This window comes from Chlorocebus sabaeus, chromosome 11 (assembly GCF_047675955.1).
Source record: "Chlorocebus sabaeus isolate Y175 chromosome 11, mChlSab1.0.hap1, whole genome shotgun sequence".
Classification (NCBI taxonomy): Eukaryota; Metazoa; Chordata; class Mammalia; order Primates; family Cercopithecidae; genus Chlorocebus; species Chlorocebus sabaeus.
The window spans coordinates 121,654,852-121,676,891 of record NC_132914.1 but is presented as its reverse complement, the minus strand read 5'-3'; the positions used below and the strand labels follow the sequence as shown (position 1 = coordinate 121,676,891).

Sequence of the window (22,040 nt, the reverse complement as noted above, 5' to 3'; positions counted from 1 at the left end):
GAGGGGACATGTCCCAGTCCGAGTCCTCAGATGTGAGTGCATGTTGGAATCACCGGAAGGGCTGGGGAAAGCCAGTCGCTGGGCTGCACCCCTCACCCCACAATAGGGCTGAGACCCAAGACTGCATTTCCAAGGAGCTCCCAGGCACTGGTCTAGGACCCTGCTGAGAACCTCAGTGCTGGGGGTCAGCCCCCGAGCAGGGAGCAGGGTGGCTGAAGGGGTCGTCAAGCCCAAGGTGGGCTTCCCGACAGCCCGGACCACCCATGGGGGTACACTTGAGCTGGAACAGCCCTTCCCAGGTGTTTGGGATGGGCAGTGGCCTCCCTGGCCAGGGCCCAACTTGGATGAGGCAGCTCTGAGCTGAGTTATTGTCAGCGGGCCTTCCAGCCGAGAGCAACCAGCCCCTTCCAGAAGGGATGTCTGGCCAGTCCAGCTGAGGAGGCAGCCTGTGCATCTGCATGTTTGCAAAGCCACACTTTATAGATGCTGTGGCCACCTGAATGCTTAACCACAGCCTGGCAGCAAGACGCCAATGCCACTGTGTCATCCCAAGGACACCTGCCCTGTCTGAAGCGCTTGGACCAGGCCTGGACCTGTGCCGGCCCTTCTCTGCCCTGTCACCCCCACACCATGTGCCCTATGCCAAAGCAGGCTGTGTGTCATTTCGATGGCTGCGTTTCTGAAACTTGGATGGTTATAAAGTGGAATATAAAAGTCCTTGATTGAAAGTGCTGGCCATGGGACGTCTCTGGACTCAGACCCACGCTGCATGCGGCTGCCTTCACTCTGGCCCACCTTGGCATCCACGGCACTGGTGCTCAGCCTTGTGGCTGGCTGGAGGTGAGGGATGTGCATGACTGTTTGGAGTAGTGGGATTGCCTTTTTGTTTAATGGAGAGTGCCATCCTCTTTCTGGAAGCTTCTCTTTATTCTGACACAGGGGGATGCAGGCCCAGGCGTAGGCTTTTGGAATGCTAGCTGCTCCACACCCACCCCCATGAGACTCCACACGCCTGAGCTTTGGCAAGGGAGGGCCGAGCCCCCACCTCCCGGAACCTGGCCCCTGAGATTGGCTTTTGAGCCTGGAGGCTGGGTTGAGGCCTGGGCATCCTCTCCTGGGCTCCGAGCCCCATCGCCACCACCCTGAGGTGAATCACGATTGTGGGGCAGCGGGCGGGAGCAGCTCAAGCGCTGGCACAGTGGTTTATAGTTCATGATTCACCGATGGAAGGGCCGCGTTATCCTAGTGAATTGCAAAACCAGAGCCCAGGAATGCTGGGGCCTGACTACAGACCGTGGGGGAGTGAGGATGTGAGGCTGGCTAGGCCAGGTGGCAGGGCCCAGCCCCTGGTAGCCAACATGGCCTTCCCGCAGCAATAGGGGTTCATGTGGCCAAGGGGGCCTCTCTTTCTGCAGAGATGGAACACTGAGAGGGGAACAGCCTGTCCTGGGCTCCACTCATCCAGCCTGGGTCCAAGGAGGAAGCCCAGGGAGGCCGAGGCCCTGCCCCGGACTGCTGCTGTCCTACCTGTGCCCACTCTCCACCGCTCCCCATCTCTGTTCCTCTGGGTCTGCTCTGCCCAAGCCCCCAGCTCTGAGCCTCCTGCATTTTTCTAGGTTTCTATTTCTCTCTCTCTCTCTCTCTCTCTCTCTGTGTGTGCGTGCGTGCGTGCATGGGTGGCTATGTCTGTTTCTCTTGCCATGTCTTCCTTCCCCTTTCTTTCTGTCTCTTTATCTCTGTGTCCACATCTCGTCTATTTCTCTGTGTGTGCTTTCCCTTCTCTGTTTTCCCCATCTAAGTCTTTTAACTCTGTCTCTAGCTCCCTCTATCCCCCTTTCTCTCTCTCTCTCTCCGCATCTCTTCTCTTCCTCCTCCCCTGCCCCCTCCCCTCCTCACCCTGTCCCTGGGTCTCTCCTCTCAACCTTTCTCCTCCAGGTCTCTGCTCCTCCCCCACCTCTCTCCCATTTTCTCTCCTCCCTCGAACTATGGCCCCCTCTCCTCTGCCTCCTCCGTCCCTCCTCTCCCAGCTCTTTGCAGAGGGACTGGTGACCTTGTTCTTCTCGCTGTGGCACTCAGACAGCTTGCACGGGGAACAGTATGACCGGGAAGGCTGTTCCAGGACAGAAGCAGCCAGGCTTGGTCCCCGGGGAGGGGCAGCCGCTGTGTGGTGGGTGCTGCTGTCAGGGCCAGCCGCCTCCCCTAGGTGCTGAAGTCACTTGATGGTGGGGACTGGTGGCAGGGCAGGCCAGATCGCCCCAGGCTGTGTTTCAGCTCCCAGACTGAGGGCTTGTATCTTGTTTCAAACCTGCTGCCTGCCTGGGGCTGGGCCAGGATGGGCCCACAACCTTCTGGTGGTGCCAACTTTCCCAGGCCTGCTGGAGGAGGTGGCCGCGTCCTCTCCACTCAGGGCCAGCTGGGCTGGGCAGGATTGGGTGCAGATTTAGGGTTGAAGTGAGCAGATGTCTCTAGTTTCCTGCCCAGCTTTGTGCTAGGTGGGGAGATAGTTGGGGGCTCCTTTGAGTCCTGCAGTCAGGGATGTTGCTCCCAGGAAAGGCAGCTGGTGGGTGGGCCGGAGCCCAGGCATAGAGCAGATCAGGCTGCAGGTTGAGGAAAAGACAAACATGGCCTTTGCATCGGCCAGAATGCAGTGTAGGGGCGACCGCATCAGAGAGGCAGAAGGAGGTGGAAAATGTGAGCGCTCCCCAGGCAGCGGATTGGTCAGGATCGAGGGGCCGGGGGGGTGCATCTCAAGCTGGGCTGCTGGAGTCAGGAAGTAGTTCCCAGAACACCAGCCTTGGTGTCTGGCAGCTGGAGGCGCTGAGGGAGGGGCCCTGGCAGGCTCACAGCCGGCAGGTTGTCCCTGGGGGATGGGTGGTGTTTGAGTCTGTTCTGCGGGGACGTCATTCTAGGTGATTCCCTTGTGGACAAGACAAACAAGGTCAACCAGGTGCGGTGGCTCATGCCTGTAGTCCCAGCACTTTCGGAGGCTGAGGTAGGTGGATCGCTTGAGCCCAGGAGTTCAAGACCAGCCTGGGCAACATAGTGAGACCCCATCTCTACAAAAAAATTTAAAAATTAGCCGGGTGAGGTGGCATGCTCCTGTGGTCCCAGCTTCTTGGGAGGCTGAGGTGGAAGGACCGCTTGAGCCCAGAAGGTGGAGGCTGCAGTGAGCCGTGCTCATGCCACCGTGCCCTTCAGCCTGGGCAACAGAGCAAGACCCTGCCTCTAAAAAAAAGGGCAAACAGGGTCCCTGGAGCCCACACCCATGGGGGGTTTGAACTATGCACAGGTCCATCAGTGTGGCAGTTTGAAAGAGGGTTAAAGGGCAAACATGTAAGCCAGGGTCAGGAGGCCACTGCTGGGCAGGACGGCAGCTTCTAGGGAGCTGGTCCCAAGGCTTCTCTGAGGAGGTGTCCCTTGGGCTCAGACCTGAGTAATAAGAAGGGACTGGCCAGGCAGAAGTGCCTCGGCTGGCACAGCACACATCTGTACAGGCGAAACAGCCTTCCACGCGCATGTTAAATGTTGCTCACGTTCTGTTGACACGCATCTTTCTGCCGTGGAGTGCTGGTAAATGTTTAACAACCAGCTTTCCGTAGGGGGAAGCTGAGTTTGTAGCACGTGCCGGTTGCCATGGTGTAAATAAATCCTCCCACCGTGCCCAGCGCCACGCGAAAACATGCTGCCACTGACTTGGAACTGGGGAAGATGCCCCTAGCACCAAGCTCTCTTACCCTGTCGTCACCCTGTGCGTGCAGTTGGCGGAAATCGCCTCCACGGCACAGATGACTTCGTAGCTCCATGTAGCCAGATGATCAGGAAGCGATGCCCTTGGAGTGCTTGTAACCTTTGTTTTCTTTTTTTTTTTTTAAGTTTATTATTTTTTTAGAGATAGAATCTTGCTCTGTCACCCAGGTTAGAGTGCATTGGTACAGTTGAAGCTCACTGCAGCCTTGACCTCCCAGGCTCAAGGTTTCCTCCCACCTTAGCCTCCTGAGTAGCTGGAGATACAGGGATGCACCACCTAATTAAAATTAGCACCACCAGCTAATTTGTAGTGACGGGGTCTCACTGTGTTGCCCAGGCTGGTCTGAACTCCCGCCTCAGATGATCCTCCTGCCTGGCCCTCCCAAAGCGCTGAGATTACAAGTGTGAGTCACCTTGCCAGGCCATAATTTCTTCAATTGTAAGATTATGTGTTTCCATTTTTAATAACAGCCATGAGCTGGTAGCCACTGGCTCCAGCACACCTTGGTATATCTTATAAAAAGACAACCCTTATGCACTGAGACGGCCTCCCCCGGCTGCATTTTCCCCAGCAAGGACAGGAGACTGAATCCGAGGGGCAGAGAGCAGGTGTTAGGGAAAAGCTGCCAGCAACAGGGAACTCTGTTCTGCCTCGGCTCTGACCCCTGACCCCACTTTCCACACCAGTCCCAGGCTCCTGGGATCCCCGTCCCTATACTGCCAGCAGGTGGAAGGTGTCATGAGGATGCCCCCTCAGGGGCACCTGGCACGTGGTAGATACTCAGTGAAGCGTTTGTTGAATGAGTGCATGAGATTGAGCCACAGACGGTGCTGCTGGGTATTGGAAAGCTCTCCTGACACATTTGCGAGGACTTAGCATCTGAGAATTAAATCTCATCAGCCCCTACCTGGATGGTCGCAGCACCTTCTCACTGGACTCTCCCCTCTCATTCCCGGAGTCCACTGTCTTCCTTCCTGCCACCTGCTGTTGGATCGCCTTTTAACATGGGGCAGGTCATGTGACTTCCCACCACCCCTGCACCTTTTGAGAAAGGTCCCCAGGGGCTCCTGCCGCCCTCAGGATGCCACGTGTATTTCTGAGCATGGGTGTTAGCCCTGGCCAGGCCCTCCAGCCATGCCCCAAAGTGCCACTTGGTAGGCACAGAGGCCATTTTCCCGTCGCCATGCCTCAGAGGCCTCCTGCTCTGCCAAAGCCCCTTCCCTCTCCTTGCATGTCAGCACACCTGGCTGCCTCGTCTGCACCATGAATGTGCCTTTTGAATGCGTCCTCATCACCGTCACCTCCATCTGGCCTGTCTTTGTCAACCTAAGTGCAAGCTCCATACAGTTGGGGGCCACATCTTTCAGCGGCTGGTGAGCCCCTTGGGGGTTCAGGGCACGCTGGCGGAGGGAAAGAATCAGGCAATGGCATCATTTGGCTTAAATGGGCTTAGGGAGGAGGCTGTGAACCCCCAACCGAGGGCGGAGGTAGGGCACCTGGATGTAGGACCTTCTAGGAAATGCTGTGTGACCTTGGTTGAGTTACTTAACCTCCCTGTGTCTTTGCATTCTCATCCATAAAACTGGGATGATACCAGTTGTTGGGAGGATTTAAGTAACAGGTAACAGGAAGCAATTAGGAGAAGGCCTCATCAAATGTGCTCAGCTTGTTCGCTGTTTTTATTGAGATAGTTTTCTGCATAGCCCGTGGTCTGGGGCTTCTGCACAGGCCCAGTCATGCGCTACTTGTCTGGCAGGCTCAGGGTTACGGGTTCATTGTCCAGATCTGGGGGCAGGTGTCCCTTGGGGCTTTGGGCCAGTGGCTCTGGCTAACCATAGATCCAGTAGGGTTTGCCACAGAGTTGTGCTGTGGTTTGGGGGGATGTTTCTGACCATACACGGGGCACAAACCCACCGTTGGCCTGACCAGTGGCACGTCTGAAAGGCAGAGGTAGCCCTCCACCACAAGGGCGAGGTCCTTTGAGATAGTGGAGCTGGCTTCTAGTTCTTTCTGATTCCCCTTCTTTCAGGCCCCTCACATCGAGGGAATGGTGCCCACAGGCGTTTTCTGCTGCATAGAGAGTCCTTTGTGTGCCTTGTGAGACTAGGATTCTTGAAGGCCTCGCTCCTCAGTGGGGTCTGAGGCCAGCCGTGGCAGCTTCTCCTGGCGCTGGTTAGAAATGCAGAGTCCCAGGTCCCACCCCAGACCCACTGAGTGGGAATTGGCAGGGGATGTGTATGCACCTTCAGGTGTGGGTAGTACTGGCCTGGAGCAGGGTGCTCTAATGAAAGCCTGCAGGCCAAATCCGGCCCACCACCTGCTTTTGTAAATAAAGTTTTACTGGCACACAGCCATGCCCTTTTTTGATACAAGGGCTGCTTTCACAAGACAGTGGCAGAGTTGAGTAGGGGGGTGACAGAGACCGCATACTTATCCTCTGGCCCTTACAGAAAACGTTTGCCAGTCCCTGGTAAAGCACTGGTTCTCAAATCTGGCTGCCCGTCGGGATAACCTGGAATTTAACATACGAGTGCCTGGGTCTTGGCCCAGAGATTCGGATGTCATTGGTGTGGGGTGTGGCCTGGGCATCAGGACTTCTCAGGGATCCCCACGAGATCTGAGTGTGCAGCCAATGTCATAGGATCTTGGGAACCATGGACCTCAGTGGCCTGGGAAGCCCAGCAAGTACAGTTCTGCCGCTCTGTGGACACGCCCAAGACCCGGCAGCCCAGCCTCGCCAGTGTTGGTCGCTGCACTTGCTGCCCTAAAACAAAGAAGGCTTTGGGGGCTGAGCCGGCTGCCAGGTCCCCCCAGCTCCTCGGGGAGTTGTGAACTGGGGCCTCCCTCTCCCTGCGTAATCTCCCAGCAGCGAGTATGAGCAGCCCTAAATCAGTCCCTCAGCCTCCCGGGTGGCCGCTGCGAGACCCTGCCGATGTTCGTCATTAAGGCTCCTGGGATCTGTCCCATTGGAAAGCATGTTTTAAGGCCAGGGCTGCTCTGGTATTCCTCCTTTTCATCTTCCTCTACCGGACTCAGTCAGCGTGGGCTGCAGGGATGCCTCTCCCACAGGAGATGTTGAGCCCACAGGAAGTGAGGAGCCCGTGCACGGGGCCCTAGACCTTGGCTGTAGAGTGGCCCAGAAGGGGCCACCTTGTGCTAGTGGGTGCTGCTGCATCCACTCCAACCAGAGGGTGAGGGTGGAAGGCACCCCTGCCCTGGGGGCTTGTTAACATGTCAGGTAAGAGGAGGAGGCAGGGCTTGGTGACAGGATTGCACTTGGTGCCTCAGTTTCCTCTTCTGTAAGCTGGACGGGTGGGTGGGTAGGGGAGACCACGTGGGATGGAGCCAGGCATGTGGCACCGTGAGCGATCGAACACGGAGACATGGGGGTTGACCATCCAGGAGAGAGGGGGTTGTGGGCAGGCCCTGGCAGGGCTTGTAGAGTGTGGAGTAGGGGGCAGGTAGGACAGGTAGACGGGGCGGGCTGGCGAGTCTGCAGAACACAAACCCTAGATCCTGGCCGGGGGTTGGCTGAGACTCTCAGCTGGGGCTTTGGGGACAGCAGGGTCACATCCCCCACACGCTGGGCTGTCAGCCTTCTTTGCTCCGAGACCTTGAAGCTTTGCCTCTCTGAGCCTCAGTTTCCTCCTCTGCAGAATATGGCCAGTGATCATGGCTCTCCTATTTCTGAGGCTGGAATAGTGTTTGCAAAGCACTTGGTGAGGTGCAGGGGGTGGGTGACCCGCCATGACATCCCTCTGGGTCACTGTTACTCGTGATGTTTTCATCTCCATCAGGACTTCAGAGGGGCCAGGAGCCGGCCCATGTAAAATGGACAGCACAGTGCTGGGTGTATAGTCAGCTCTCGGGGATCTGTGGGGATTTTCTCCTCTGCACCAGCCTCTTCCTCCTTGGGCTTTTCTGAGGACTCGGAGGAGAGCTCCAGTGGGGAAGGTTTGTAGCTCAGGGCCTGGCCCAGGTGCACCCCTGTCCCTACTGGCCCCTGCCTGTGGCCTGATGGGTGTGGAGCTGCATTTACTGGCCATGCCAGGGCAGACATTAACCTGCTTTGTGGGTCCGTGGGTGAGGCCCCAGGGGGTCATGGAGCCCCCACCAGCCTAGATGCAGGGGCGAATGGGCAGATGCTCCGGGAAGGAGGCTCCGTGGCCACTGCTCCCATCAGGAGGGATGCCGCAGCCCAGGTGGGGACTTCTTGGCACAGACATAGCTGAGTGTGGTCTCCGGAGGCACCAAGCTCCGTGCGATTCAAAAGCCCCGGCCCTGCCCAGACTCCGGCCCTGGGCTGTTGCCAGGGACATCTGACCCAGGGAGACGGCATCCAGGCCGGGCAGCCCAGGGGGCAGGGCTCCCTCCCCAGCCAGCCACATCACTCCTCCCTCCCCAGGTCCCTACCTCTGCCCACATCGGGCAAATGTGGACAGAAAGGACACTGTAGGAACAAGCCTAAAAAACCTTCTGCCCCAGCTTCTGCCTCCAAAAGAGTCTTCACCTGGCGGCTGTTTTAAGGTTACGTTTGAGGGTTTGAGGTCAGGAGAGGGAGAACAGGCTGGTCCCAGAACGCCAGACACCTGTTGGGGAATCAGCAGCAACCTGGGGCGGGGAGACTGTTCCAAGTCATTGGGCCACTCTGCCCCTTCCTGGCTCCTCTTACAGAACACGGTGGCGTGGGATTCCTGGGGAAGAGAGGCAGATGCAGGCCCGAGGTTCTGCCCTGGACCCAGCAGCAGCCTCAGAGAGCCCACAGTTGCCTGCAGCAGTCAGACCCTTGCTCTGTTTCTCTGCCGCATCCTAAATGAAAAGAGGCTGGAGAGAGCGTTGTGTGCGGGGCCGGCGCCTGTTCCTGGCAGGAAGGAAAGGCAGGAGAAGGGGCCTCTCTCACCTTCCCGACCCCTCCTCTTCTATCTGCTTGGAGTTCTTGCTCCCTGGTTTGAAACATTGGTGTGACTGTGCCCCTGGTACACATTAAAAGTCTTTGGGGTTTATTTTTATTTCGCTTGGCTCAAAGGGATGGAAAGATGGTCTGGTTTGGCAGCTGCCTGCAGGGAGGACCTTGGGGTGTCCAAGAAAATCAGTATGTGCTTTAAAAGAAATCAGGCGGGATGAAAGGAAATCGGGAGGCGGTGTGGGGAGGAGCTCACACTCCTTCCTCTATGTCGGTGAGGGGAGGGGTGGCGGGCCCAGAGTGGTTGGGACAGGTTGGGGAGGCAGACAACAGGAAGAGGCCCAAGTTAGGAGGCTGGCTTGGCTCCCAGCCTCTCTGATCTGCTCTGTAAAATGGGCTTGTTCTGTCCCCCTGGGGTGCCGGCATGCGAGGGAGACAGCAGGAGCGGCCACCTCCATGCAGGCCTGGGGCCTTCCTGGGCTCTGGGGAATCAGGGGCATCCCCCCATCTCCCCGTTGTACAGACTCAGAGACAGAGGCTTAGAGAGGTGGCCTCAGCTCTGTTGGGGGCAGGGCTGGGGCATCAGGGGTGTGTCCCCACCTTCCCAGATGCCCAGGCACCCCTGCTGAGGCTCACCAGGGCACCTCTGGGGCCCGGATCACTTCTGCCCCTCTTAAATATCCGGGCCAGATGCGAACATAAGCATGGCGAGGATTCTCTCATTTCAACCTCCCAGCCCTCTGCTGAGGCACAGGCATGCCGAATACTCACGTTGCCAAGGCAAAGGAATCAGCACAGAGAGGTTAAGACCCTCATCCAAGTGCACACAGCCACTGTGTGGAAAGGGCAGGAATTGAAGCCAGCACTTCTGACACCAGTGCTTCCTGCCCCTCACCCCAACTCCGCCTACCCAGGCCCCTAGGGCGGCAGGACCCCAGGCGGTGCCTCTCCCCAGCTTATGCCAGTGGGGCCCGGCTTCCTGGTTGGTTATGGCCTCTTCTGGGTGGACCCCCCGTGTTTCCTTCCTCCTCCCCAGCTCAGGCTGAGCCCAGGTGCAGAGATTCACCTGTTCATGGTTTCCTTCCCTCCCCACTCCCCTCTGCCCTCCCCCGGGGTCTGACAGCAGCAACAGCAGCAGCAGCAGCAGCAGCAGCAGCAGCAGCCCATGCCCCGCAGCAGCCAGGAGGAGAAAGATGAGAAGGAGAAGGAAAAGGAGGCGGAGAAGGAGGAGGAGAAGCCGGAGGTGGAGAACGACAAGGAAGATCTCCTCAAGTAAGGCAGCCCGCTGTCCCCTGCAGGGCCCGGCTGCTGACCCAACCCAGGTGGCGCACGGGTCTGGGGAACCCTTTGTAGAGATGGGTGGGGCGTCCACCAATTGCCCGTGAGCAGGGGAGAGGGCTTTCTGCTCGTCTGCCCCTGACAGCCCCCCTTCCAGAAGCCCTCCCATCGCCCTCCTCCTCCTTCCCGGCTCCCCCCCATATCCGCTCTCCCTTTCTTTCTCCAACCCTCTGGAGACTTTAGAGACTGATAGCTCATTTGAGCTCCACTCCGAGCTAATAAATCCAGGCAATGACTTTGGAACTCTCTGCCTCCCCTCCTCCTCCCGCTCTCGCCTCCTGAGGCGCCAGGATGGGGGAAGGGGGGATCAGAGGCACTCCTGGAAGGACTAGGTGTGCAGGCGGCTGCTGTCACCTTTAGAATCATTGATGGCAGTGTGAGTTCTTGCAGATCAAGGCACAGCCTCACCGCGGGGGCCGTGACGGCCTCCTGTGCCTGCCAGGGGCTGCGGGAGTGCAGCCAGCTGGAGAAAGGGGGGCGGCACGACATAGCGCCAGGTACCTGTAATGGGCTCAGGAATTTGGCTTCAGAGAACATCTGGCTTCCTCACCCCATCTCCCAGACACTTCCAGCAAGGGCCTTTCAGGAAGATGAATGGGAAGGTGGAGGTGATCAATCTGAGCCTCCCACAGTAAAACTCTCCCCAGTTGCTTCTGTAAGAGCCCTAGCTTGTGTATCAAGGTTGTGAGCACCCCCACACACCTCAACTAGGCCTGCAGGCTAGGCCTGCATAAAACCGGCAAGAGAGTTTCCTCCTGCCAATGCCTAAGACACCTGGCCCTTGATAATACTGAAGGCCAATGTATTGCCTCTTATAGAGCCCCTCTGGAAATAGCTCCTCTGTGGTGAATAAAATGGCCCTGTAAATTGCTGCCAGCCCACACCTCCATTTAGTTCACCAAATAGTCTTGCAGACAGTATCTATTTGGTGCATAAAATGGTCTTGCAGATAGCCACCAGCCCATAAGGAAAGTTCCCAGTACCTCCCATTTGGGGAATAAAATAGCCAGCCAATTAACTACCTGTCCACGTGGCCTTATTGGTGAATTAAGTAGTTGATAGCCCAGGTTACACCCCCTATCCATTTTTTTTTTTTTTTTTTTTTTTTTGAGACAGGATCTTGTTCTGTCACCCAGGCTGGAGTGCAGTGGTATAATCATGGCTCACTGCAGCCTCGACCTCCCAGGCTCAAGAGATCCCCCTGCCTTAGCCTTCCAAGCAGCTGGGACCATCAGCATATGCCACCACACCTGGCTAATTTTCTGATATTTTTCTTTTGTAGAAATGGGGTCTTGCTATGTTTCCCAGGCTGGTCTTAAACTCCTGGGCTCAAGTGATCCTCCAACTTTGGCCTTCCAAACTGCTGAGATTACAGGTGTGACCCAGCACACCTGGCCGCAACTCCCTTTTGAGAAATAGCCTGGCATTGTCCTGCCAGCTGTACTCCCACGTCTGGTGAATGGGGAGGCCCTGCAGACCGCCCCCGGCCACCCTCACCTCAGGCCTCTCCCCCTCTTTCTTAGCATCTGATTAGCGCCACGGCTGGCAGGCAGTGCAAATCCAGCTGAAGAAACTGTCTCCTCCAGTGGCCGTTTGATTTCCCGGCTTAGGTGAAACCATCCTGTCTCCCCTCTCTGGCCTGTAGGGAGAAGACAGACGACACCTCAGGGGAGGACAATGACGAGAAGGAGGCCGTGGCCTCCAAAGGCCGCAAAACTGCCAACAGCCAGGGGAGACGCAAAGGCCGCATCACCCGCTCAATGGCTAATGAGGCCAACAGTGAGGAGGCCATCACCCCCCAGCAGAGTGCCGAGCTAGGTGAGCCAGGGGCCAGGATGCAGGTGGGGGAGGGCTGGAGACGTGGCGGGTTGCACGCATATGAAAGTTTCGTGCAATTTGAGTTAATTGGCAACTGCCAACGGGCTGACGTAAGTCATGGTTGGGGTCAAATCCCAGTGCTAATTACTGGATGTGCTGTGTGACCCAGAGTGAATTCCTGAACCTCTCTGTGCCTCAAGGTCCTCATGTTCTCAGTGGGAGAAATCAGTGGTTACCTCTAAACATGGAGGGAGAGTTGTAGTCACTTGCTATGTGAGAAGCACCTAAAACAGTGCCTGGGGTGTAGGAAGAGCTCAGTGGCTTCAACCAAAGTGATTTCAGAGCATGAAGATGTCACATAAAAATCCCAATGACCAATTCTGGATTTTTTGGTTGTCGTTTTTAAAACAGAAGATCTGGCCACGCGTGGCCCAGGTTGCCACGAGGTGGCAGTTGCAGGGAGCCAAGTAACCAGCACCCCTTCTTAGAATGTCATGGGCTCTACTTGTCCCCACCCAGCCTCCACCCTGGTAGGCATCTGGGTTTGTACCTTCACTTCCGTGGGCCTCGGTTTCCCCTTCTGTTGAGAAGGGTGTTCATCCCTCATTGCCCTCCCAGAAAGTGGAAAAAAGTAAGAGATGATGTCAGTGGCAGTTCCCAAGATTCGCCACAGGGGGCAGCGGTGTGCTCCTGTTGTCTCTACTTTGTTTAGCTGTTAGGGTCCAGCCCTCCAACCGCTGCGGGAACCCACCCAGGGGCCAAGCGCTCAGGCCGAAGCCCCACCTGCCAGGGCTCATCCTCAGGGTGGAGATGCTACTTCATCTCCCGCAGACCCCCACCATCCCCTAGGGTCCGGCTCACACACCTGTCTCATCTTCCCATGGGATGTAGTTTGGACCTATTTCGTAAACGGCCCACTTGAAGCTCAGAGAGGAAACATTGCCTCTCTAAAAATTTTGGTGTAGCTGGCTGGGCGCGGTGGCTCACGCCCGTAATCCCAGCACTTTGGGAGGCCGAAGTGGGCGGATCATGAGGTCAGGAGATTGAGACCATCCTGGCAAACACGATGAAACCCCGTCTCTACTAAAAATACAAAAAATTAGCCGGGCTTGGTGGCGGGTGCCTGTAGTCCCAGCTACTCGGGAGGCTGAGGCAGGAGAATGGCGTAAACCCGGGAGGCGGAGCTTGCAGTGAGCTGAGATCCGGCCACTGCACTCCAGCCTGGGCGACAGCGCGAGACTCCGTCTCAAAAAAAAAAAAAAAAATTCAGTGTAGCTGGGATTAGAACTCAGCCCCATTGGCCACAGAGCCTGTGTAGCTCCTGTAGGTGTTTTCCAGCTGCCCTTTGGTGGTGGTGTACTTGGAGGCCCAGGGTGAAAGGGAAAGGGCTTTCTTCCTGCCTGATCTCTGGGGATAGTGCTCTCGGACCCAAGGCTGATGCTGGGGGCTCAGCTGCAGGGTGGAAAACACTCTCCTGGGCCTTCCACATCTCTTTCAGCACAGGGCACCCTCAGCACCCCGGCATCCCTGGCACTGCTGGCTTCTGTAGGCTTCCTCTGGGAGTCCTGTGGGGAGGAACGGGAGCATCGATGAGGTCTCAGAGAGGCCCAGGCTGTGGCCGCAGAGATAGGGGAGGCTGGGGTGGTTCTGGCCTGTCAGGGGTGATGGGGCTGCCCATGGGGGTGGGGGCCGTCTCCCCTCTTCTGCTGGAACCTTCCTCCACTCCTCAGCCAGCCTCTATTGGACACATACTCCGCCTGGCGCAGTTCCAGGCGCTGAGTCCATGAACTGACGTCCCTTGCACCCACCCCACTCACAGGTCTTAAGCAACTGGAAAAGAAGGACCAGGGCTCACATCCAGGGGAGCTCGGCAGACAGACCCAAAAATAGTACCACAGCAAAGATACAGCCACCTCCAGCCAACCCCAAGGCCAGGCTGTGTCCCTTCCCAGTGACACCAGAGGCCCCTCCTTGTACTGGATGGGTGGGGGGTACGAAAATTACCCTCTGGGGCAGGGCTTCTCCACCACGGGCGATTTTACTCCCCCACTGGGGGACACCTGGTGATGTCTGTGAACAGTTTTGATTGTCACAGTAGGAGCAGAGCCGCTGGCATCCAGCGTGCAGAGTCCAGGGTTGCTAAGCATCCTGCCGTGATGGGACAGCCCCACAGTCATGGAAGAGCTGGGCTCCGAGAGGGTACTCAGTCAGGTGAGGTCCTGGCCCACCTGAAGCTCGTGTCCCACGGTCACCAAGTCACCAGATGACGGCTTTCCCAACAGAGTACAGGCAGAGGCAGTCATGGTCAAGGCTCTTGACTGCTTCAGTGTCACCTTCTATAAAACGGGGTGATGGCAGGTACCCCGACCAGGGCGGCTTGTGCGGAGGTTGGCCCCGACCAATGGCATGTTGGTCAGGAGTCAGGTGCCACGATGGGTACTGGCTGGGGAGGGGCGTCTGAAATGTGGCCTTCCCATGGGATTCAGAGCTGTGGGGTGACACCGTCAAGGCCTAGTCCACTCCCTCCCTGGCTCAAAGGAGAGAAAAGGGCGGAAGGCAAAGTGCCTCCTTTCCCGGCTCCTGCCAATCACCAGGCGTCTTCTTTTCAGCCTCCATGGAGCTGAATGAGAGTTCTCGCTGGACGGAAGAAGAAATGGAAACAGCCAAGAAAGGTGAGGGGTGTGCGCGGCTTTAAGCCTTGTTGGTTTGCGTCCAGGGCGCTTGAAACTCGTGTGCTGGGGAGGGTGTTGACACATTTGGCCTTGAACCAGGGGCTGTGGTGAGGCCTCTGGTGAGGCTCTGGTTCTGGGCTGTTCTCAGGTTTGTCACCCTGGAGCCTCAGTTTTACCTCCTGAAAATGTCTGGGTCTGTGCAGCTGCACTGTCAGGCTAGTCTTTGTGACTTGAGGGCACAGCCCAGAGAGACACAGCCTGTGCTGTGCATGTAGTCAGTGAGTGGCTTCTGGGTGATCTCTGTGGCCAGCACCTCTTGGCCTTGGGGACAGAGCAGCAGCAGCACACCTGGGTGTCTCAGGACAGTCAGAGCTTGCCGGCGGCCATTTCGGAAGAGTCCTGGGGTCAGGGAGACCTGCAGGGTGTTTGTCCAGCCCTTAGGCAGAGCCCCGAAGGCCCCATCTGGGCTCAAGTGTGCTGGGGCTTTGGAAACCTGTCTTAGGTTTGAGCACCCCAGTCTGGGTGATGACGGGTTCTGGAGTGGATGGGGACACTCAGGCTGCTGGGGACAGTCGTGGGAGCGGGTCACATGGCAGGGAGCCAGCAGGCGTTGGTGCTGGCAGTGGAAGCCATTCCCAGTTTGCAGGTGGCCTTGTGATGTGCAGCACGGCGGAGGCTGGGGCCCAGTTCCTCCTAAGCCGGAGACCGTCTCAGCTGTGCTGTCTCCTGGCCAAGTTCTTTACTTCCCAGCACAGTGACCTGACTCTGGGCCTCCATTTGCCCGTCTGTTAAGTGGGAGGGACATCCAGGTTGGCTGTGAGGAATCAGATAACCCTGTGTGCGGGCCCACAGTGGGCCGAGTGGGAGCGAATCTCCCCCGTCCCTTGCCTGTACCTGGCCTAGGGCAGGGGCTGTGGGAGCTGGGGCATCACTGGCAGCACTGCTGAGGCCGGGGAGGCACCTGGCTCCCACGGCGTGCTCGCTCTCAGTTATCTAAGAGGTGGGGCATGTTCTTGTCCCCGCCCATGTCCCTGTTTGTGGGCGAGGAGCCAGGAAGCAGAGGCCAAGGAGTGCCACGGGTACCGGAGCTGGTGTGTGCGGCCGGGAGCAGGCCCAGGCCCCCACTCCCTGTCCCCGCCCCGTGCTTGGTCCCGTGGCCCTGCTGGAGTCGAGGCTGTCTGTGACGTGCGGTTTCTTTGTGCAGAAAGCTCCAGGTCGTGACTTACGGAGGGAACAAAGGCCCTTTATAGCGAACGCTCCTGGCATATAAGGGCAGGTGTATCTGAGAACAGGCTGGACCACGGGGCTTCTGGACCTGGACCCGCCCTCCACTATAGTTGTGGGGGGTGCTGAGGGTCCCCACAGCCCTGAGAAGACCCCCATAGTCCCCGCCCTCACCCCGGGACCCTGCCCCTCGCCCTCAGAGCTCCTCCAGGGGCCCTCTGCCCTCCACCCCCCAGGCTGAGGTGAGCCTGGACCCAGAGAGACCCTTGCCCCTTTGAGGAAGGAGGGCCCGCCAGCCGCTGCAGTGGGTCCGGCTCTGTGTGTGGTGGGCGAGAGGCATGCCAGTGGGGCCTGGGCACGTATCCAGCTGGTAGGGCCTGGGGCTGCTGTCAGCCCCCGAGAGGCCAAGTTGTTTCTGTGTCTTAAATGTCCACTTGGTGGTTTCTGGTGTGTATTTCATTATAGGCTGCAAAAGAAGCTTTACCGACACCGTGTGATTCCCCCCGCCTTTTATTTAATTTTGATACGATACACATAACCTGAAGCTCACCATTCTAACCACTGGAAAGTGAACATCTCAGTGGCATTGAGTACATCTGCATTGGTGTGCAACCCTCCCCACTGTCTAGTTCCGGAACTTTTTCTCACCCCAGATGGAAATCCCATACCCATTAGCAGTCCCTCCCAGGGCCCCGCCCCAGCCCTGCCAGCCCCTGGCAGCCACTAATGCACTCTCTGTCTCTGTGGATTGGCCTGTTCCGGGCGTTTCCAATGAATGGCATCCTGCAGTGTGTGGCCTTTTGTGTCTGGCTCCTTTCTCGGAGCGTGATGGTTCTGAGGTTCATCTGAGTAGCTTTGTATGGCTGAATAATATTCCATCACCTGCGCAGACCACATTTTGTCGGTCGTTCATCTCTTGGGGACGTGCAGGTTGTTTCCATGTGGCTGTTGTGAAGAGTGCTGCTGTGAGCATTTGTGTAAAATTATGTGAGATTTTTAATCATACGTGAGCCCCTGGGATTTTAGCCTGTTGGCTGGGAGATTGCCCAGAGCACCCACCCATAGGAGGACTCCGCGTGGACGTCCCCAAATGGTCAGCCCGGGGTCCCACCGCCTCTCCATCCCCTCTCATGTCTCCTGCTGTCACCACCACCTCTTCACCAGTGACCCCCCCCCCCCCCATTGCCTGAGAACTGGGAGACAGCGCCTGCCCTCTCTTTGCCTTCTGGAAGGGCAGATCTGGAGGCTGGGAGGACAGCTGGGGATGACTCACCGGCAGAGAGGAGCCCGTGTCCCACCATCTCAAGGTTGGGTCCTCAGTGACGACAGTGAGCTCATCCTGGGTTCTGCCCGTGGAGATGGCAGTGAGAGTCCCCTGGGGGCCGTGCACGCGGAGGCCCTGCTCAGTGACATTTGTAATGATGCCGTGAGCAGCAGCGTGCTCGTCTGCCGTGAATTACAGCAATCTGGACAATTACTGCTCAGGGTGGCTGCTAATGGCTGTGTGTTCCAGGCGGTGGCAGGAGGGAGCGGGGGTGGGGCGGGGAGACAGGTGCTGGCAGCCCCCAGCAACTCCTCCATAGGGGGTCGGGGTGGAGAAGCTAGAAAAGTTCTGGAGCCCCCGCCCAGAAAACCAAGAGTTAGGAAAAGGGACTGGAGAAGCGGCTATTGCTGAGGCAGATGGTCTCCGCCCATCCTTTACCCATCATTTCAGCAACACAGTGCCTAACCCTCTGTATGGCAGGGGCACTCAGGAATGAGCCAGCCCCACCCCTCCCTCGGGGAGCCTGGGCAGATAAGCGGCCAGGTTTCCCCAGGGCCTTCAGACCCCAGCCTGCCTGAAGCCTCTGCAAGACTTTAGCAGCACGGCCCTGGAGGATGAGCAGCAGTGGGGCCCCATCCCTTGGGAGAAACCAAGTCTCAACCGCTGGATGTTTCCGCTGTGAGACCTCAGGCAAGCTGGTCAACCTCTCTGTGCCTCAGTTTCTTCATCTGTTCAGTGGGAGTCAAGGAGCACCCACTGTGTGTTTCCTGTGGCTGCCATAATAAAGGGTCATGAACTGGGTGGCTTAACTGTATTCTCTCACTCTTCTGGAGATGAGAAGTCCAAGTCGAAGGCATCCGAGAGGCTGCATTCCCTCCAGAGGCTCTGGGGAGGAGCCAGCCTTACCTCCCCCAGCCCCTGGCGCCTGCCGGCAGCCTTGGCGGTCCTTGGCTCATGACCGTGTCCCTCCAGGCTCTGCCTTCGTCTTTGTGTGCCTTTCTCCCTGCGTCTCTCTGTCCACATCTCCCTCTTCTTACAAGGACCCGTCCCAATCCAGTATGACCCCACGTTGACTTGATCACATCTGCAAACATCCTTTTTCCAAATAAGGTCACATCATAGGTTCTGGTGGACATGAAGCATTGGGGGATGCTCTCCAACCCAGCACACCCCCCTTCATGGGGTTTTGGTGAACGTACGCGGAAGAGTCGAGGGCAGTGCCATCTGGGGCATACTGACTTCCCCATCACTTTGTAACCACAAGCAGCTCCTTAGCCCCCGACCTCCGCCTGGCCCATCTGTTTCACCCTCAGTTTCCATCGTACTCTCAGATGAGGCAGAGATGCTACCTCCCAGGGGCGCCTTAAAGGCAGAGCGAGCCACATAGATACAGTCCTTGGTATACACTAGGCACTCAGCAGTGGCAGGCTGTCAGGTCAGGGCACAGTCTCCGGACCTTGCTCCCTAGATTTGGGTCCCTGCAGAGTCTGACCCTGAGCAGGTGCCTGCACCTCGGAGCCTCAGCCCCCCGCCACCTCTGTCTTCGCCCAGGGGATGGGGGTCAGAGGTAAGTCACCGGCCAAGCAAATGTACAGTGACAATGGGAGGAACCTCCATGGTGCTGGGGGCCGCCAGTCAGAGGGCTCCCCCAAGGAAGGGGCTGACACCCAGAGCACGAAATAATAGTGAATATCACCCAGTAACACCGTGAAGGCCGTCCTGTGTGCCAGGCACTGCTGGAAGCTTTGTGTGTATGAAGTCACTTCATCTCTACCAACCTGACTAGGAGGTAGGTGCTGTTATTACTTCTGTTATTCAAATGAGGATACCGAGGCCCAGAGAGGTTTAGTGAGCAGCCCAGGGTCACACAGCTGTGAAGTGGTAGAGCTGGGATTTGAACCCAGGCATTCTACTTGCAGAGTAGGAATGGGGTTGGTGTGAGGGCTGAATGAGTTAGTCCATGAGCCAAGCTGTTGACCAGATAACAAAGGCAGGATAGGCATGTACAAAGGCCCCGTGGCAGAGGCAGTGTAGCCCTGTGAGAAGTGATTGAAGCCCAGAAGGTAGAGGGACCACCGGGAGCCTGGCCTTGCCAGCCTGGGATGGAGTTTAATTATTACTGTAGAGCGTGGGAGGCCACTGGGGAGGGGCTGGGGACATCATGGCTGTAGGGTTTCGGGTGGGCAAGTGAGCACCTTCCCTTCTTGTGTGCACGGGGCTGTCGCTGCCTGCCCTGAGGCTCATGCTGCCTGGGGACTGAGAATGTTCAGGAGGCAGCTTCCCCAGGAATCGGGCAGCTCTGGGGAGCTGGCCGCCTGCCCTCAGGCCCAGCGCCACGTGGGGAAGGAGGGGCAGGGCAGGAGCAGGGCTGGGATGAGGGACTTGGTTCCCCTGGGAAAGGTCAGCCTGGCCTGGCTTGGAAGCCCAACCCAGCTGTGCGAGAGGCCTTCGGCTCTGCTGGCAGCTCCTCCAGGCCCCAGCCCTCTTCTCTGGCGGCAGAGAACCTGCTGTGGAGCGGGTGGGGAGGCTCCTGGTCACACCACTGTCACACCATTCTAGACCAGGAGTAAGCTCTGGCCCGCCTCCGGGCCGCCAGTCTTTCCCGGCTTCCAGGGAGCGGCCCACAATGGAAGGACATGCAAGACCAGGCCCTGGTCGCTCCGGTGAGCCCGGGCAGACCCCAGAGGCCTCCCCAGGAGCTTCAGCTGCCTTGCCTAGTGGCCTTACCACTTTCCACAGGAGCCAGGCAGGAACCACTCATTGCTATGCACATGGGCTGGCCTGACAGGCTTTTATGGATGAAGCATCTAAGGCGTGGGAAGGGGAGGGGTGAGCCCCCAGTCCTGGAGCCTGGAGAGCAGGGCCTCCCCCATGACATGTCCACAGGGAAAGCCTTGGGCTGTGCCCACCGTGGGCCCCCCAAAAGAGGAGTGCCTGTGTGCTTGGCCGCACAAAGCTGCCAGAGCTTACAGTGGGGTGGGCGGGCCGGTAGGCAGTGCTGCTGCTTCTGGGTTTGGGTCTGCCCGGCTACTTCCTGGTGCAGCTGTCTGTCAGGGCCCAGCAGGAGGCAGCGCTCGGGTGTGTGACTCAGGAGGGGTGGTATACCAGGCAGGGATGGTGCGGTGCCTTGGGGCTTGCGTCCAAGGAGACTGTCACCACGTGTGGTCTGGAGAGAGACCACTAGGGAGGACGCGTGTCTGGGGCTGGTTGGCCTCCCGGCCGGATCTGTGACAAACAGTCTGTTGTGATGGTTTGGAAGGAAGAGAAAGTTGGGGTTTCTGCAGGAACTTGGGGTACAGCCAGACACAGGGGCAAGGTCTGGACCACACTCTTGCTCCTGTCAGCACCCTTGAAGATGAGATCAGGCATCGACAAGTCCCTCTTCCCTCCTGCGGGAGACCCACGAATTCGCATCCACATGGCTCCTGACTCAGGGAAGGAGCACCTGGCGGTTGATGCGGTCGTAACGATGCCTGTTGTCATGTGGCGAGGCTGGTACTCATGAGCGAGGCAGGCCCCCCACACGCATGTGTACACATGCACACATACACACGACTTCTGCTTTGCGCAGGAGAAGACCAAGGCCGGAGGGAGAGCCAGTGCTCACCTAGCACACTGCGGTGGACATGGGGCATGGGGTGGGCTGTCTGATCCCCCAGGCTGGCTTCCCGCTTTGCTCTGCTCTGTAGGAAAACGTGACATTGAAGGGTGTAACGTAGCACGTCCGGAAATGGTAGGCGAGACAGTGCCAGGTCGTACGCAGGTGACTTTATTTCATCTTAATGAGTCTGGTTTTTTTTTGAGAGCTGGGAGAAGACGTAGCTTGTTCACATTGTACCTATGATTTACGGGTATAATTGCTGATGCGGAGGCTAAGGCAGATAGCAAGGCTGACTTTTGAAAGAGTAGATGGAGAGAAAAGAGTGGGGAGGTGCAAGTCCAGGTGTGATGTTATCCAGCCAACATCCCGATGGGATTTCAGGATGGCAGGAGTTCGGGAAGTCCTGACAAGACGCACAGGAGGTGCCCGGCCTGTCAGGGGTGTCAACGCGCAGGCACCGTCCATGTGGAACACCCCCAGGGCTTGGGTTTCCGAAATGAGGAAGTGGCATGACTCAGGCCCAAGACGGCTGGGTCTTTTCCTCCCAACTTTGATAGGGTTTTGGGCAGAACGTGCTGAGTGTGTCAGGGAAAATGACAGCTGGAGGGCGGTGGTCGATGCCCCCTCTGGCAGGCAGCCTGTGAGTCTTCATGGAAGGGGCGGGAAGCGTCGAGGCTGGAGGTGACTGGCTGGGTTGGGAGAGCGAGTGTGTTTCCAGGGTTGGGAGCTGACTTCCAGAGAAAACGGCGGCGACACCCCCAGATGCAGGTGGGTGGTGGTATGGTCCCCTCGGAGTCCTGGCTGTGGGAGCAGATCTGCAGACCCTTGGAGAAAAGCAGCTTGGGAGCATCTGAGCAGGGCCGCAGGCCTCCCTGAGGGCCGGAGCACCTGAGCCGAGGAGGCTGAGTCCTGGCCCCTACAAGAACAGCTCGTCACGGGCCCCCAGAGAGCATGTGGGACGCTGCCCCATGGGTGCCCAGAGCAGGATTAGCCGAGCGGAGCCCCAAGCACCTACCCCTGTGGCCACCGGGCCCCTGCGCCTGTCTCTCCGCTGTCTGTGACTCAGACCTCCTGGCTGGACTTCCTGTCTTGGTCAATTTCACTTCCTAGTTCCTGCCTCCTGACTCTTCAGAACGAAACTCCTTCCTTAGAAATTAGAAGTAGGGTCGGGGAATCCAGACCACAGGGCATGGTGGCAGAATCTACCGTCTCCACCCTGGCACAGAGTGTGGGGGGCGTGTGCCTGGGTGTCAAGGGGGATACCCCAGCCTCTTTTGGGAGGGCGCAGAGCTAAACCCACAGCCCCCTCTTCCTTTGCAAGCTCCTTACCAGGGACCCAGATGGGTGGCAACGATGCCCAGGGTGCCCAGCAGGCCCCAGACACCTGCCGATGAGCAGTGGAATGAGGGAGCTAATTTCAGAGGTGGCAAAAGCTATGAAGATGATCAAACCCTGGGATGGCAGGGCGACGG

At 57.9% G+C, this 22,040-nt stretch overlaps 1 protein-coding gene across 17 annotated transcripts in view; it reads left to right on the top strand.

Annotated features, from left to right (window-relative positions):
- Nucleotides 1–22,040, top strand: part of NCOR2 (nuclear receptor corepressor 2) — a 250,101-nt gene that overhangs the window by 159,588 nt on the left and 68,473 nt on the right. For 15 of the 17 annotated variants that reach the window (XM_073021213.1, XM_037995295.2, XM_073021214.1 and 12 more), the window contains 3 exons: nucleotides 9,775–9,923; nucleotides 11,635–11,807; nucleotides 14,417–14,479. In XM_073021213.1, the coding sequence (XP_072877314.1) occupies nucleotides 9,775–9,923; nucleotides 11,635–11,807; nucleotides 14,417–14,479 (385 nt within the window). The remainder of the gene's footprint in view (nucleotides 1–9,774; nucleotides 9,924–11,634; nucleotides 11,808–14,416; nucleotides 14,480–22,040) is intronic. The other 2 variants (XM_073021215.1, XM_073021212.1) reach the window with 2 other exon arrangements.